Source organism: Lentinus tigrinus (genome assembly GCF_003813185.1).
Source record: "Lentinus tigrinus ALCF2SS1-7 unplaced genomic scaffold L226scaffold_39, whole genome shotgun sequence".
Taxonomy (NCBI): Eukaryota; Fungi; Basidiomycota; class Agaricomycetes; order Polyporales; family Polyporaceae; genus Lentinus; species Lentinus tigrinus.
In genome coordinates, this window is record NW_027137948.1 from 1 (window position 1) to 13,727 (window position 13,727).

Consider the following 13,727-nt stretch of genomic DNA (forward strand, 5'->3'; position numbering starts at 1 on the left):
GCCTCGGGATATAGCCGATAATATTCAAGTACTCGTTCGTGGAGCGTCGCGCCTTGGACAGCAGCCGGTACGTAGCTTCCGGTTGGCAAAACGACTTGGTACTGGTCGTTTCGCTTGACCAGACCGGCCGCTATGTCCGCTTCGACCAGGGGACAGCGTCGGATAGGGTGCGCTGAGTCTCCGCAGTAGATACAGGTCCGAGGACCAGTCGTGGTCGATGAGGAGGGTCCTGAGGCTGTCATGTGTGGCGGAAGTTGTCTTGCTGAAGGTCCGAGGGCTGTAACAGCTGGTGCGGCGAGTTGGGCTCGCTGCATCTGCGCAAAGGCGGTCGTCATCGCTTTGAGTGCCTCAGTAACTTCGGCGAGCTCAGACTTGATGACCGGCGCGGGCGGAGACGTGGTAGACGTCGGTAGGATGGGGCCGAGGGACTGCTGGGGCGAGAATGACGACGGGACGGCCGCTTCGAGGATGTGGCGGACGGCTTCCGTGACCTGAGGGACTGAATACTGCTGTCGAGGGTAGAGAACGTCAGGGTGTGTGATACGAAGACGTTCGGTTACCTGGCCACGCAGCGGCTCGCTGATCCCTTGAATAAACATGCGGTCGCGTTCGTCGTCGCGCAGGTAGTTGCCAGTGACCAGGAAGCTTGCAATGTCGCGGAACTTGCGGCTGTAATCGTTGAACTCCTTGATTGAATGAACACCGGCGGCCGCGGTCATGCGCACAAGCATGTCAAGGTCCCGAAGCGTGTAGAGCATCCGGCCGCCTTCGCCGATGTATTCCGCGAGTATGGCCTTCTTGAAGTCGTCGTAGGACTTGAGGGGGTCCTCGAACTCCGGGTACGACTTCCAGATTGTCTTTTCCGAGTCAGGGGCGTACCGGACCGCGTGAGCCTTCTTCTCTCGCGGACTGCTGACACCAGCCTGCTGGAAGTTGTATTCGAGGTCTTCAAAGAAGCCGATGATTGATCTTGCATCGTTGTTGGGGTCGAAGGATGGTGCTCCAGCGCCGCCGCGCGGAGGCATGCGATACGGTTGTGCCATGGCTGTAGATTGTGTCTGTAGTTGCTGTAGGAGGCTTCCGACGATGGGACGGAAAGAGGGGAGATCGGTGCCAGGGAACGTGAGCGGGAGAGTGTGCCAATGTTCCAGAGGAACGTCTAAGTCGTCCGGCAGGGGAGAGAGTGTCGAGGATCGGGATCTGGGAGTCGGGGAAGATGTTGCAGAGCGGAAAAGGAGGTGAAGGGCTGCGGCTTCGTCTGAGCTCGAGTCTTCGTCGTCGAGCTGGCGATGCGCAGCTTGAGGTGATGGGATGGGGATGAGGAGGTCGGTTGAGTCGTCTAGGTTGGGTACTGCGCTTGCGAACGCTGTACGGACTTCTTCTTGGTCAAGAGCACGCTGCTCCGACGCCCGAGTTGAGCGAGACGTTTTGCCGGTCTGGGAAATATTCCAGACGGCGGGAAGGAGGGGGATGGTCTCCTTGCGAAGAGCTAGAGACCGAGGAAATAGTGTGAGTGGGTGGCAAAGATGTCAGGAGACTCGCCAGGTGGAAGGACTCGGTTTTTAAACTTCAACCCTCGCGGTGGGCTCCAAATGATAGACCTGCACGTCGCGTGCGTGAGATCGAAGGTGCGAGAGTCGTCCGAGCGTCCACAAGGGGAGAGGAGGGAGGAAAGCAGAGAGAGAGAGGAAAGAGGAGAGACACACAGGGGTGTGTCGAGCTGCAGAAGAGGAGGGACAGTCCAACGGGACGTCGAGTTTGTCGTAGATAGTTGCTATAATAAAATTGTCAGTGTCGTCGTCGTCGTCAGAATACCATAGTCTGCGATTCTATGTTGAAGAATGAACGGTCGGGGGTGCTCTAACTCGCGGTCTCGAAGGGGAGGGAAAAAACTTGTCTATAACGACGGTACCGTAGAGTTTTTATACATGAGTGAGCGGGGAGTTTCGGAAGGTGGTACAACGAATTTCTAAGTACGGTCGGAAGCCGACGGCGTTGAGTAGGGAGTCGGAGGAAAGGCGGAGACAAGGGGAAAACACGAGAGGGGTGGAGAGCGTCAAGATCCGGGTAAGCGAGGCGCGTGCACGTGACCGTGTTGCGCTCGCTTTCCCCGTACGAAAGTCTATCATAACGAAGGGGGAAACAATGAAGAGTGTATCATAGGTGTGTGTGGTGAACAAGATAGATGAGCGGAGGTGTTTTGTGGTACGATACGAGCGGGAGAAGCAATGAAAATCGCGACAGCGCGGAGCGCTGTCGTACTTGGCAGGTCGGATGTAACGCGGCCGTCGGGATCCTGAACAGGATGTGGCGTCGGGATTTGGCTGCGCATGCAGCTCGTGCGGACGTGCGTAGGGCGTCGGAGGATATGTAGGGGCAATGTCGAGTCACGGTTGGAGGTTGAGTACGGAAGGTCTCGGGTCGAGGGCTGCGGGATGCGAGGTTGCGGTATGGTGCTGCGTCATGCCGCGCGGAATATCTCGCTCGTCGTGGAGCGTGTTTGCCCGCGTACCCGCACACGGTGCGCATCAACGTGAACCTGATGGTGCTTGCTGTGGTGTAGGTCGATCGCATGGCCCTAGATGTGCGGCTCGAGAGCCTGCGTGCACGGAGTCAGCGAGCTGGTCGGGCGGAGGAGGGAGGCAGAGCGAGACGCACGTCAGAGGTGTAGTCGCGTGTGCAAGCTGCACGCGGCGAGCGAGAGCAACGCAGTGGGGACCATGACACGCGCTCCGAGGCGGGCAGGAGAGCGGGCGACGGCGGTGAGGACGACATGGTGGACAGCGAGGACGAGTAGGCGGGCGACGGCGAGGCGCCTGGCAGTGGGGACATCATGGCTGGCGGCACGTGCCTTTTGCTTTCGCAGTGCAAGGGACAATCCTTCTCCTCCTCCTCCTGCGAACAGACAGACAACGACAGTGACTTGAGGCAATCTGCCAGTTGTCTGCTGGAACTTTCGTCAGCTCTCGGTCTCTTTTCCCTCGTCCGACCACGTGGCCGACATCCTCGATGCTCACTTCGTGGTCATAGCTAGTAGTAGTCTCTCGAGGCAAGTGGATACAAGCACAATTGGCTCTGCGCGACGTGGAACATTCGCGTATGACCTCAAAACCGCGCCTCACCCACGCCTAAGTTTGCTTTTGCCGGTTCCTCTCGTCTTTCTCTGCTCTTGCCTCCCCTTTGCGCTCGGCCTCACGACATCCCTCTTGCAATCTTTATCATCATGCGAGTGCGTGCTGGCATCATACTCCTGCACTAACTAAAAGCAATCTCAAGCCGCATGCCTGCATGGTATATTCTTCTCGCCCGCACTCAACACAGCCAGATGGCCGACTGCTCATCGTCGACTTCCGTCAGATGCTCGACCCGCTACGATGGGTCGACGGCCTTCTATCCTCCACGCTCCTGCTCGTCTCTTTCTCTCGTCCGACGCATCGGCCGAGTCATGCACCACATCCTGGGATGAATACTCACCTCTTCGTGGTCAGCGTGACGGACGAATCCCAAAGCCGACACCCTAGTCACCCCCTAGTCTGTTTAAACTCAGGTACATGCGCTAGTCCTGCACGACATGGACGACTCGCCGCCTTCCTGGACTCCCACTTGGCTCTTTTCCGCACTGTCAGAGTGAGTCCGCGATGACTACGAACGCGAGTTCGCGGGCGACAGAAGTACTCGGCCCTCTCACGCCAACACCGCCGCCCGTGGTCAACACTCTCCCCGGGCGTATGTCCATCTTCGCCATAGCTACCACTGCAGCCGTCTTCACCGCGTACGATGCGTGGCACACAGGTACGTCCCACACCGTGTTCTGCGCACGAGCCGAGTCCGTCGCTACTCTCTTCTGCGCACTAGTCATTCCGTCCATGCCATCCCTCCTCGCCCGCATGCCGACTACACCAGCAAAATCGCATTCTCTCTCCCGTCCTCACGAGCCTGAGGCGACATGCATTATCTGCCGCATGCACAAAGGCTCTGGGACACCGTCCAAGTCAAACATAAGCAGAAACCTATCCCGTTCTTCGCATATCCCTACTTCGACTCCTGTCCACGTCAAAGTTCGCCTGAGCTGCTCGGCAGGCACACAGGTACGTTCCGGTTGGTTCTGCGTGTTGCTCAAGAGGTGAGTCCATCGCTCGTCCCGTCTCGCTCTCTCTCCCGTGGGGGAGAGGCATGTCATAAGTGTAGTCGAGCAGCAGCAGAGCGGGCGAGTTGGCGGGCGCGCCTGGTGATGTCATCGCTGATGGGACCGCGCACATCTTCGGACTGCTGGTCAGTCAGTCGCCCATCTCATCCTCGACAGACTGCCTTGAACTAATCTCTCGCTCAATACCCTCGAGGTCAGGAGCATGTTCTGTGCGAAATCGACGGCTTGCATCTGACCTCGTTCCTCTCTCGTCTTTCTCTACTCGGGCTTGGTGGTCTCGTTTGACGATCTAGTTAGTGGATTGTTCTTCCTGTCTCGAACTGACTGATTATTGAGTTTAGACCCTGTTCTCGAGTACATGCGCAGATTCATCCCCATGTGTCCCATCTTGTTCATCGACATCACCCATCCGTCATGCATATATACATACACATGCATGTATCTCCTCCCACTCTACGTGATACGTTCCCCGCTGGTCTTGCTAGTCCGCGCTCATAACGTCCGCAGCCAACAGTGTATACTCTGTAGTATGTAATGCTAATCGGCTACAGACACTCCAGCTCGCCCGTCAGGAAATCAGTATCGCGTGGCGACCTCATCGACGCAGTGGTGCTCTCGTATGACCGCTCTCACGGCATCCTCCTTCTGCGAGTGATTGGTGTTGAGTGTGAAGTCGTCGTTGAGGATCGCGAGCTGATTGTACTCACGGCCGTCCTCGTAGACAGTCGCGGGCAGCTCCGTCCGATCTTGGGCGCGAGCTTCAGGCCCTCACGAAGGATGGCGATGTCGGCCGAGTGCGCGAGATACTGCAGGTCGATGAGCGGCTCGACGAACGGGTCGCTCGACGTGATGTAGATCCTGCCGTGCGAGAACGGGTGCTGCAGCCCGGCCTGGATCGCCACCACGTTCGTGCCGTTCGACCCGCTGTCCGTGAGCTGGTACAGAATCTCGATCTGCGCGACACCGCTCAAGAATATCGTGTTCAGCGTCGTGTTGCGGATCGCCTCGTAGCCGGCCTTGACGGTGTGGTCGGAGCTCGGGACGAGCGTGCTGACCGAGGTGGAGAGCGCGTTGGCGATTCGGATTTGCTGCTTGAGCGTCGCCTCTCCATCAGCGCCGAGGACGACCGTTGAGTTGACGTACGCGACGGCCGAGTTCACGTAGGACAGGAAGATCGGGGTGTTGCCGGTGGCGTTCGAGGCATACAGCGACGCAGCAGTGTCGGTGTTTGTCTGGAAGAGAAGCCCGGAGCTCTGGAGCGTGCGTCAGCGGCGGATCGAGAACACGAACAAAGGGCATCACATACCAAGTGGTCCTGCAGATGTTGTCCGACACCCGGGAGGCTGACTTGCACGTCGACACCGGCGGCTTGGAGAACGTCCGAGGGTCCAACACCGCTGTGCATCAGCACACGCGGGCTGCCCATCGCACCGCTGGAGATGATGACCTCCTTCCGGACCTTGATCGTCTCCCTAGCCGCGTCTGCAGAGCTCGCCCACTCGACCGCAGTCGCCGTCAAGTTGTCCTTGTTCGAGCTGTCGAAGATGATCCGCGTGACGGTCGCGTTCGGGAGCACGGCGAGGTTGTCGCGCGGCGGGAGCGGGTCGATGTACCCAGAGCGGGCGTACGACCGCGTCCAGTTGGCAGGGTTGATCGAGTTGGTCGCGATGTACGCGCCGTAGTTCTCGCCGCCGTACGCGTCCGGGGTCACCTCGACTCCGGCGTTGGCCAGAGTGCCAGTCCAGTTACCGACGGTCGCGAATTCGCTGCGGGCGCGCGCGCATGTGAGCGATGGGAAGCGCAAAAGGAGGTGAATGAACTCACAAGCCAGGGTACGAGACGTGGATGGGGCCGTTGGTGCTGCGGCTCGATGCGTGTACTCTTGGAAGGGGCCCCGCGAGGCCTGTCACGGCTTGCGCTGAGTGCGGCACGGTGCAGCGTGAGTGAGGCTGTGCGGTCTCCTGATGATGAGGGTGTTCAGTATGTATGTAGCGGAAGGCGCTCGGAGGACACGCGAGCGTTATGAAAGTCGAAAAGGCCATGGTACCTGAATGGAAAAAAAAAATTGCGTACGCCCAGAGTTTGAGGATCGACGCGCAGATCGAGATGGGCTCTTTCCCCCGCCGCCAAGCGACTGGCCCGCGACGAGCGAACTGAAGCCGTGCGCCCAGTTCATGTTCACCTGGTGTGCTGCAGGACCTTTACTGCCCTCGTTAGCGAATATGAACGCCTCTGGGACACTGCGCAACAACTTACAGTCCAGAATGCGGCAGGTCCGAGCGCACTTTGCCGAAGGTGGGCAACGGACTGGGGCGGGACGACATAAGGGTTCAATTGCATATTTAGGGCTAGAACGGAACGATCGCAGTCGAAGCAATGCAAAATATGAGCGTACGCTTTGAATGGAAAGCAGCGGATCGCATCTCACAACCTCGGGCACCAAAATGTAGAAAGTCGAGAGTACCTGAAGAGCACGCACCTCGGTTTGTCCCTTCCTTCCTTCCTTCCTTTGTGCGCCATAAGCTATTGGTCCCGCGACGAATGCCAAAATCGTGCAGCGAACACGCAAGAAACGCGGTACTACAGGCAGGGTGTACCCAGCCAGTCCTCGCAGAGTGAGTGACGACTTGACACGAGACGGGGGACAAGTTGGACTCGCCGACAGAATGCGAGAAAGCAATACACAATCGCAGTATGCCGCGGAGGCACCGACGCATACGTCGCCAATACCTCGGCATCGGCAACGCTTTGAGTGCAACGGGGTTGGTCTGTCGTAGCGGAGGGGACAAGAAACGAGGAGCTCAGGCAGGCCGGCGGAGACACGCGAAGTGGGCCGCGCGGTCCGTGCGGTCCGCAGTTCCCGCAGTACTCAACTCGGGCTGGCTTGACTACAGTAACAAAGTGGAACACTATCCACATGAGTACGCCTATATCTCCGAATGGAAGTCGTGAGCGTACTCTCAAAGACGAGCTCGCTAACTTTCTCGTTGAGTGCCAGTGAACATCCAAGTTCGATGGGCGAGCTGGCGAGAAGTCGTTCCCCACCCAGGGTGCGAGCGACTAGTATGTAGGGGCCGAGACGGAGTGGGCGAGCGTGCGGGTCATGTTTCCGTAAGCCGTACTTGTGCGGTACTAGTGCGAGTGCGACAGGCAGCTGCCAGCCTGCGTGAAGGTGTCGCCTCTAGACGGGGTCGAAGCCGATCATGGAAGCACAGGCGGGACTAATGGCGAGTCGAGTGGAAGCCGTACGCCGCGCCGCGATTATTCCGGTGTTGTATGTCTCGTTGTGATCCAGGACCTGCTGAATCGAGTCGCCTGCCCGGATTCGAACGGTGGTCCGTGCTGACACACGGTGCGAGGTGCGAGAATCAATGCGTGCATGAAGACAGCGCCCATTCTGACTCGTCGATATCCTTGTCTCCCCTGGTATCTTGCTTGAGGAATCGGACACACGCGCGAGGGCGGAGGGATCAACACGAAGTTGCATATGATAGTGGCGCACACACCTATCCGCGACGGACCTATGATGCAGCCAAGTCCATCTCGCTTTGCATCGCAACATCTCCTCGCACTTCATCTGCCTCCCTTCGTGCTGCCCACCCTCGCTCCTTTCCTTCGCAGGCAGACAACGTCGAGCCCGGGGCCAGGCTCACCACAATTCTGGAATGGGATGCGTCTGTTTGACGACGTAGACTGCCTGCAGGGCCTCAAGGAAGTTGGCTCAACATCTTTGAACTTGATGACGTCTCAGATCGTACGAATCGAGGTGGTCTATGTTCGGCGCGATGTCGATGTCAAGCTTGTGCCTCGCCGATTGTAGTCACGCTAGCCTGAGCCCTTATGGCTTGTTCAGCCCTCATTCTGACTAGAAGATGTCAACAGATGTACGCCGTGTCTCCCAAGAACAAAATACTCGCCATGTTTCCACCTTGCTCTTCCCAAGATGCCCCCGGATGCCAAGTAGGACACGCTGCGCGCACATCGTAGCGGTGTGTCTGTAGCAGGAGAGGAGGCGTGAGACTCAGTGTAAGACGTGTCGGAGAAAGGTACCAGCAAGAAGGAGGACCGAAGAGGCGAAGACTGACGACTCTCGAGGCTCGAGCACGTCGCTGATGTTCGTCATCTGCCTGAAAGCACAATGCGTGCTGCATTAATTTACAGCGTTCGCAATGACACAGGGCGACATACCGTGCGTGCTCAGAACGTGCATGTCGCCGATGTCTGCGTGGTCAGAGAGGAAGAGGCACGTCGGGCGTTCGTGGGCGCGACGCTGTATCGCACTGCCCGCTTCTACCGGCACCTCTGTTGCTCACCACCATCATGTCTATCCTCGCGACTGTCGTATGCTCTGCGCATGTCCCACCGAGCTTGTAGAGAATGCCGCCGCCAGCAACCATACACACTACTCCTAGCTTGACTACAAGTCTACGGGCCTGGGAGACGTGAGATCAATACCATTTTCGAGGAGGACCTCCCCTCGCACACCCGCATTACTGAAGTGAGTGTATGGGTTAGCGTTGCGAACGTCCAGGGGAACTAACGACATGTGCACACAGTACTTGATGGCCACATCTGGAATGCCATCCGCAAGGAGGCTGAGCATCGCTGTTTCGATGTCGCCAAGCGCACCTGAGGCCGACGCGCGCGGCTTCTTGCAGTGTCTTCCAGGCCGAGGAATGCACGAAACAATAGACGAAGGATCCGGATGTCGTCGTGGAGGGAAGGCCTGTACCAAGACGCAGTGGAAGGGACTTGAGAGGTTATGTCACGCATCAAGTACGTCCCTCCGCATACCATCGCCCTCGAGCCATGTCCGTAATCGGTCGCAGGGAACAAATCAGTATCTGAAGCACGTCCAAGCCAGGATGTGGCTGCTCAGCGCACTGTCGCTACGAGAGTGCGACGAGACGATGGGGTACATCGAATTGAAACCTACTATCAATTTTCTGAAACTCCCCGTCCTCATCCTCGCTTCTGGTACCCCGTCGACTTGTCCTCGCTGCGCCATCTTCGGCAACCGACCTCCATCCGTTCAGGATGCGCCGCTCCGAGTGCCAGGTACATGCCGGTGGACCGGATTCGAGCATCGCAGACAGAGTCGGGGCCTTTGAGGGCAGTTCTGGACGAGCTGAGTGGGCTTCCGTTACCGGTGAGTTCCTCCCCTGTCACATCCAATCGACGTGGACTACACGAACACGGACGTCAAGAACAGCGAAGCGACCTTTACAACGCTGAAGCTCTCGGCCCATGAGGCTACCGCTGTTGCCGCGGTGACGGGGCGTGCTATCCTCTGCTGATCAGACGATTACCCGTGCGACGTGCTCTCGAGTGTCGAGCTTTGCTGACTGTCCGCCCCTTTCTCCCTAGGCTCTCCGTCTCGTCGATCGCAACCTGTATAGCGATAGCCAAGGGGTCGGAGATTAAGCGTGAGTGTAGTGTACTCGAACTCCACCTCAGCTCAACCCTAATAACCACCCGCAGGTGTCCTGCGATGCCCTGACGATAAGCTCGATGGGAAATCCTGGATGGAGATGATCGACCGACTCGCTGAGGTACACCGCTCTATGCCCTGTCGACGCCGTTCTCATCTGTTCCTTCTCCTTCTGGTCCGTACAAGGCATCGACTGTCTTCCGACTGGCAGCGGTTAGTCGTGCCGCACACCGTGTCACCCGTAGCCCCGCGTGGTCGGATGTCCACACGGAATACGACCCTGGCTCGGTGTGAGGCAACATCGTTGGGCCAGGCGTGTCCTACTTGGATAGCGGGCGTAGCGAGAGGCGGGACCCAGGATATAGGATGAAGAGGGCGGGCGACTAGTAGCAGGCGGGAATTCAGGACGCAGAGCGGGCTATGGTCGAGATCGGCCGTGGTACGTATGTCATACGCAGCGGGGCTATGGGTGGAATCCGGGCTGTTGTAGTCGATGCTATTCGGTATCTATGGTCATCGGACTCGAAGTAACATCTTCTTCTAACATTGGAATCTTCCTGCCCGTCCCGGACGCAATGTGTGCTCAGGCTCAAAGATTGCTCGAAGCATCATACACGGTCGGCCCGATGGTTTTGTGTTCAACAATGTGTGCAGAGTCGCGCACATCCCACCGAAAAGATATTGAGCATGCAACAAAAAATATGATGTACACAACGCGGTGAGGTATATACGAGTGCGAATCGCAAATCGTCAGAATGGGTAGTGCTTCGTAGGCTCGGGGAGTCGGACGTTGTCACATACAAGGAGTCGCGTACATACATATCGCACTTCTAGCTACCGAGGATCAGGAGCGGCGTGTTCTGTCGGTGCGTAAGGGGTGTGTATATGTAGAAGTGTCGTGTTTTGCTAGAGCGTAACTATCAGTCAGTCAATGGAGCACGCGACACATCCGACCCGACGAACAGAGAAACAGGATACACGCAAACTTGTCCTTCGTAATCCGCAGACGCCAAGGTGCTTCCGTCCCCGGAGAAAACGACATGCCCCACCTCATCACTGTGGTCTGTGAAGCGCCATATGAGTGATCCATCCATGACACTCCACAAGCGAACGGTCGAATCGTACGAGGAAGTTGCGATGTACCGCTCGCACGGAGAGAAGCATGCAGCGTTCACCCGGCTGGTATGTCCCTGGAGGCTGACGTGTGGAAGGAAATCAGCGCAGTGCTTTCGGAAGAGGGTTACTGAAGTGGGGCTCCATATATATTCCTCACGGCTCCATATATATTCCTCGGAGCCCCATGCGGCTAGGAAGGACCCTGCAGGTGACGCGGACAACGCTAATACTCCTTGTCCATTGTCTCTAACCGTCAGGGTGCCCCCGGGTGGTCCGGTAGTGGCCAATGGGAATGAGGATAGGTCCCACCACTGGATGGTGCCGTCTTTGAACCCAATGACGAGGGTATCACCGACGAAGGTTGCAGAGGAAGGGGTGGTGTCGAAAGGAATGGTCAACCGGTACATTGCTGTTGGATCGGCGGTGTGCCAAACTCGGCATCCCAGCTCTGAGCATCTCTCCACGGGAACTACTGTAGCCAATCTACCATCGGATGACAGCACGGTGAACATTTCATTACGATGGAGGTTTTCAAAGCCGTTCGACTCAACATAAGCACTGTAGGGTATGTGAAGTGAAGCGATCTTCCCAGTGTCGTAAACGGATGTGAACAGAAGTTGGACTGGCAGCGGCTCAGTGACCTTGCGTGAGAACGATGAGACTGCAAGAGCAGGTTTGAGAGGTAAAGTGATCAGGTTCCCAGTGTCGTAAACGGAGGGGAACAGAAGTTGGACTAGCGGCGACTCGGAGACCTCGTCTGGGCATGATGAGACTGCAAGAGCGGAAAGATAGATACAATCAAGACCATCTCTCCGCCATACACAAGATTGTATGTTAGTCTGTTTGATATCCTCAGTCGAGATGAGCTGGGAGCCGTCAACAACGCGCCAGACAGTGAGGACGTCATGTTTATCGGTATGGATGGCCGCTAAGAAGTCGCCGGTGTCGGAGAAAGCAAGAGCGGATATGCCTCGGAATGACGATGTTATCTCGAGGAGACTCTTCTGTGGGTAGGCAATCGTGCTCCATATAATGATAGTGCCGTCTCGTGCGCCAGTAGCGAAGTATCGACCGTCCGGGGAGGCGGCTATGGTCATAACCTGCCAGTCGTGACCAAGATCCTCTGCTTAACAGTTTAGCAAACAGGCAGAGCAGTGAATGGGAAGGGCGATACACACCGGAAGAGCAGTGGACCTCCAATTTCCCACCTCCATGAAGATGAGGGAAGCGCTGCTGAATCATCCGCGACCAGAACGCGAGTCTGTTCTGCTTGGCCCTTGGTAACGAGATCGTCAGGCGTGGCATCTTGTGCGTAAGGATGGCTTCTTCCAACTGTTGACATCCTCGCACCACACCTTTGTCGTCGAAGACAGAAGCGTTCCGGAGATAGGTGAAGGTAATCGTCAGGTGGCGAAGTGGAAACTTGAGGAATGACGTGACGCCTTCGACAGAAGCCGTGATGTTATCGGGGTGATTTGCCATAATTGAGAACTCCACAGAGTGAGGCCGCTTCGACTCTGACTCGGAGAACACGCTCAGGTCGAGCTCTTTCAATAAGCGATCTACCGCCCACATTCAGCGATTGTATGCAAGTCGTAGTTCCAGGCAAGACGTACCTTCCTTCTCATAACGGATGTTGTACCGTACTATCTCCAAGGGTGAGGAGCACATGCTGACAATGAGGCCGACGACTCCAGGAGGATCTGTGTCGTATATCTTGTCAAGAGAGGTCAGCTGAGAATTACCGCAGAGTATATGCTGAGGACACGACGCACCTCCAATTCAGACAACCGGGTGCACTTGTCACGGAACCGCACCATGCGACTCAGATCCTGCAGGTCACTGACGAACACCGTTTCAAGGCGCAGGATCCGCAGTAGTGGGAATGAGATCAAGAGCCGTGCGAGATCTGCTCCTGTGCGAAAGCGAACACCCCCCAACTTCAGCTCTTGCACTCGGAGATACGTCTTGATACCGCGGAGACTTGCAGCATGATGGTGCGCGAAACCCGTGTCCCAAGAACGGGCGCACTCGTAGGTGCGTAGGTTCGGAAGCCGTGATAGCAAGACCACTGGGAACGCATTGAGAATTTGAGATTCCTTATTGATCCGGATAATGACTCTCCGGACGGCCGCAGCGATGCGAGGGTGAGCGGTGAAGTAGTCGTCCATGGAGGAGACATCTTCATTCGACCGTATACGGATAGAGGTCATGAGTTGATACCGAGCACGGGGAAGCCATCCGCGACAGGTCAACGCGCAACTGCGAAGGGTGTAGAAATCGTCGCTGAGAAGATCGATGATGCGCTCTGCGACTTCGACCGGGACGCGGGGTGGGTCTGCGGGGATCGACGAAGTAGTCGGAAGAATGAGGTGAAGCGAGTCAAGTTCACTGCTGATTTGGTCAATGTCGCCTTCATAGACTGTGAGCGGAACGCGAGAGGTGTGTGTGAGGGTCGACATGGGGGTGGTGGGAGAGGGAAGAACGTTGGCGCACACGTACTTGCCAGCCTCGTGACATCCATCTGCCGCGTTCCTATATGAGTTTGCACGCGAGCACCGCCCTTATCGCGAGGAATCAGGATCTATGGTTCATATTAATGGTCGACTCCGAAGACAGTACGATGGCGTCCAAGCCTCCACCGCTTCACCGCCCCAAGGCTGAGCTACATACGCGACAGGTGCGAAATGCATACGGACGAGGATGCGTCTACACACGGTCATGCTGTACTACTCGTATGGAACGCCGTATGCCAGCCGCTACGCTGTTCCCATCCCCGTTCCAGACAAGGAATCGATTCTCCTCAGGCCAGTGTGCGCGAAGTGGTGAGGCACACCATCTCCGCGATTGCTGCCAGTGCGCTCGCGAGTGACGAGTGCGTCTGGGGCCATGGCACTCCTCGGAGTTCGACTCGTAGATCCATGCCCAGACGTCGAAGGGTGGAAGTCCAAGCTCGAGCGGTTGTTCCGGGACCACACGCGACGGCCAGAGCCAGCGAAGTCCTACGGTAAGCGATCCATAGTACAGAGAGCA

The 13,727-nt window shown here is 57.1% G+C and overlaps 7 protein-coding genes across 7 annotated transcripts; 2 read left to right on the plus strand and 5 right to left on the minus strand.

Annotated features, from left to right (window-relative positions):
• Window positions 1-5: 5 nt before the first annotated feature.
• L226DRAFT_434759 (uncharacterized protein) lies at window positions 6-1,025 on the minus strand (the record flags this gene model as incomplete). The annotated part of the gene is made up of 1 exon (XM_067674740.1): window positions 6-1,025. A coding segment is annotated over one exon (1,020 nt), but the record flags the coding sequence as incomplete, so codon positions are not given.
• An 822-nt stretch (window positions 1,026-1,847) lies between these two features.
• L226DRAFT_231261 (uncharacterized protein) lies at window positions 1,848-2,254 on the minus strand. The gene has a single exon (XM_067673094.1). It carries the CDS (start codon window positions 2,127-2,129, stop codon window positions 1,923-1,925), a length of 207 nt encoding a protein of 68 aa, XP_067530753.1. The 5' UTR covers window positions 2,130-2,254; the 3' UTR covers window positions 1,848-1,922.
• Window positions 2,255-4,723: 2,469 nt separating this feature from the next.
• On the minus strand, window positions 4,724-6,189 carry L226DRAFT_526054 (uncharacterized protein; the record flags this gene model as incomplete). Its single annotated transcript, XM_067679025.1, has 4 exons — window positions 4,724-4,893; window positions 4,920-5,400; window positions 5,454-5,913; window positions 5,972-6,189. The coding sequence occupies 4 exons, from the start codon at window positions 6,187-6,189 to the stop codon at window positions 4,724-4,726; spliced, it is 1,329 nt and encodes a 442-aa protein (XP_067530754.1).
• Window positions 6,190-7,563: 1,374 nt separating this feature from the next.
• Window positions 7,564-8,152, plus strand: L226DRAFT_539030 (uncharacterized protein; the record flags this gene model as incomplete). Its single annotated transcript, XM_067681613.1, is given in 4 exon segments — window positions 7,564-7,992; window positions 8,007-8,009; window positions 8,036-8,048; window positions 8,065-8,152. A coding segment is annotated over 1 exon segment (166 nt), but the record flags the coding sequence as incomplete, so codon positions are not given.
• Window positions 7,948-8,385, minus strand: L226DRAFT_231286 (uncharacterized protein). Its single transcript, XM_067673095.1, has 4 exons — window positions 8,336-8,385; window positions 8,202-8,274; window positions 8,065-8,142; window positions 7,948-8,012 (listed from the first exon to the last, which is right to left on the minus strand). The coding sequence occupies exons 2-4, from the start codon at window positions 8,268-8,270 to the stop codon at window positions 8,004-8,006; spliced, it is 156 nt and encodes a 51-aa protein (XP_067530756.1). The 5' UTR covers window positions 8,271-8,274; window positions 8,336-8,385; the 3' UTR covers window positions 7,948-8,003.
• A 74-nt stretch (window positions 8,386-8,459) lies between these two features.
• On the plus strand, window positions 8,460-9,027 carry L226DRAFT_539031 (uncharacterized protein; the record flags this gene model as incomplete). Its single annotated transcript, XM_067681614.1, is given in 3 exon segments — window positions 8,460-8,562; window positions 8,577-8,645; window positions 8,737-9,027. A coding segment is annotated over 1 exon segment (235 nt), but the record flags the coding sequence as incomplete, so codon positions are not given.
• Window positions 9,028-10,399: 1,372 nt separating this feature from the next.
• L226DRAFT_231432 (WD40 repeat-like protein) lies at window positions 10,400-12,536 on the minus strand. The gene is made up of 4 exons (XM_067673096.1): window positions 12,470-12,536; window positions 12,311-12,397; window positions 11,873-12,256; window positions 10,400-11,817 (listed from the first exon to the last, which is right to left on the minus strand). The coding sequence occupies exons 2-4, from the start codon at window positions 12,363-12,365 to the stop codon at window positions 10,499-10,501; spliced, it is 1,758 nt and encodes a 585-aa protein (XP_067530758.1). The 5' UTR covers window positions 12,366-12,397; window positions 12,470-12,536; the 3' UTR covers window positions 10,400-10,498.
• Window positions 12,537-13,727: the final 1,191 nt, after the last annotated feature.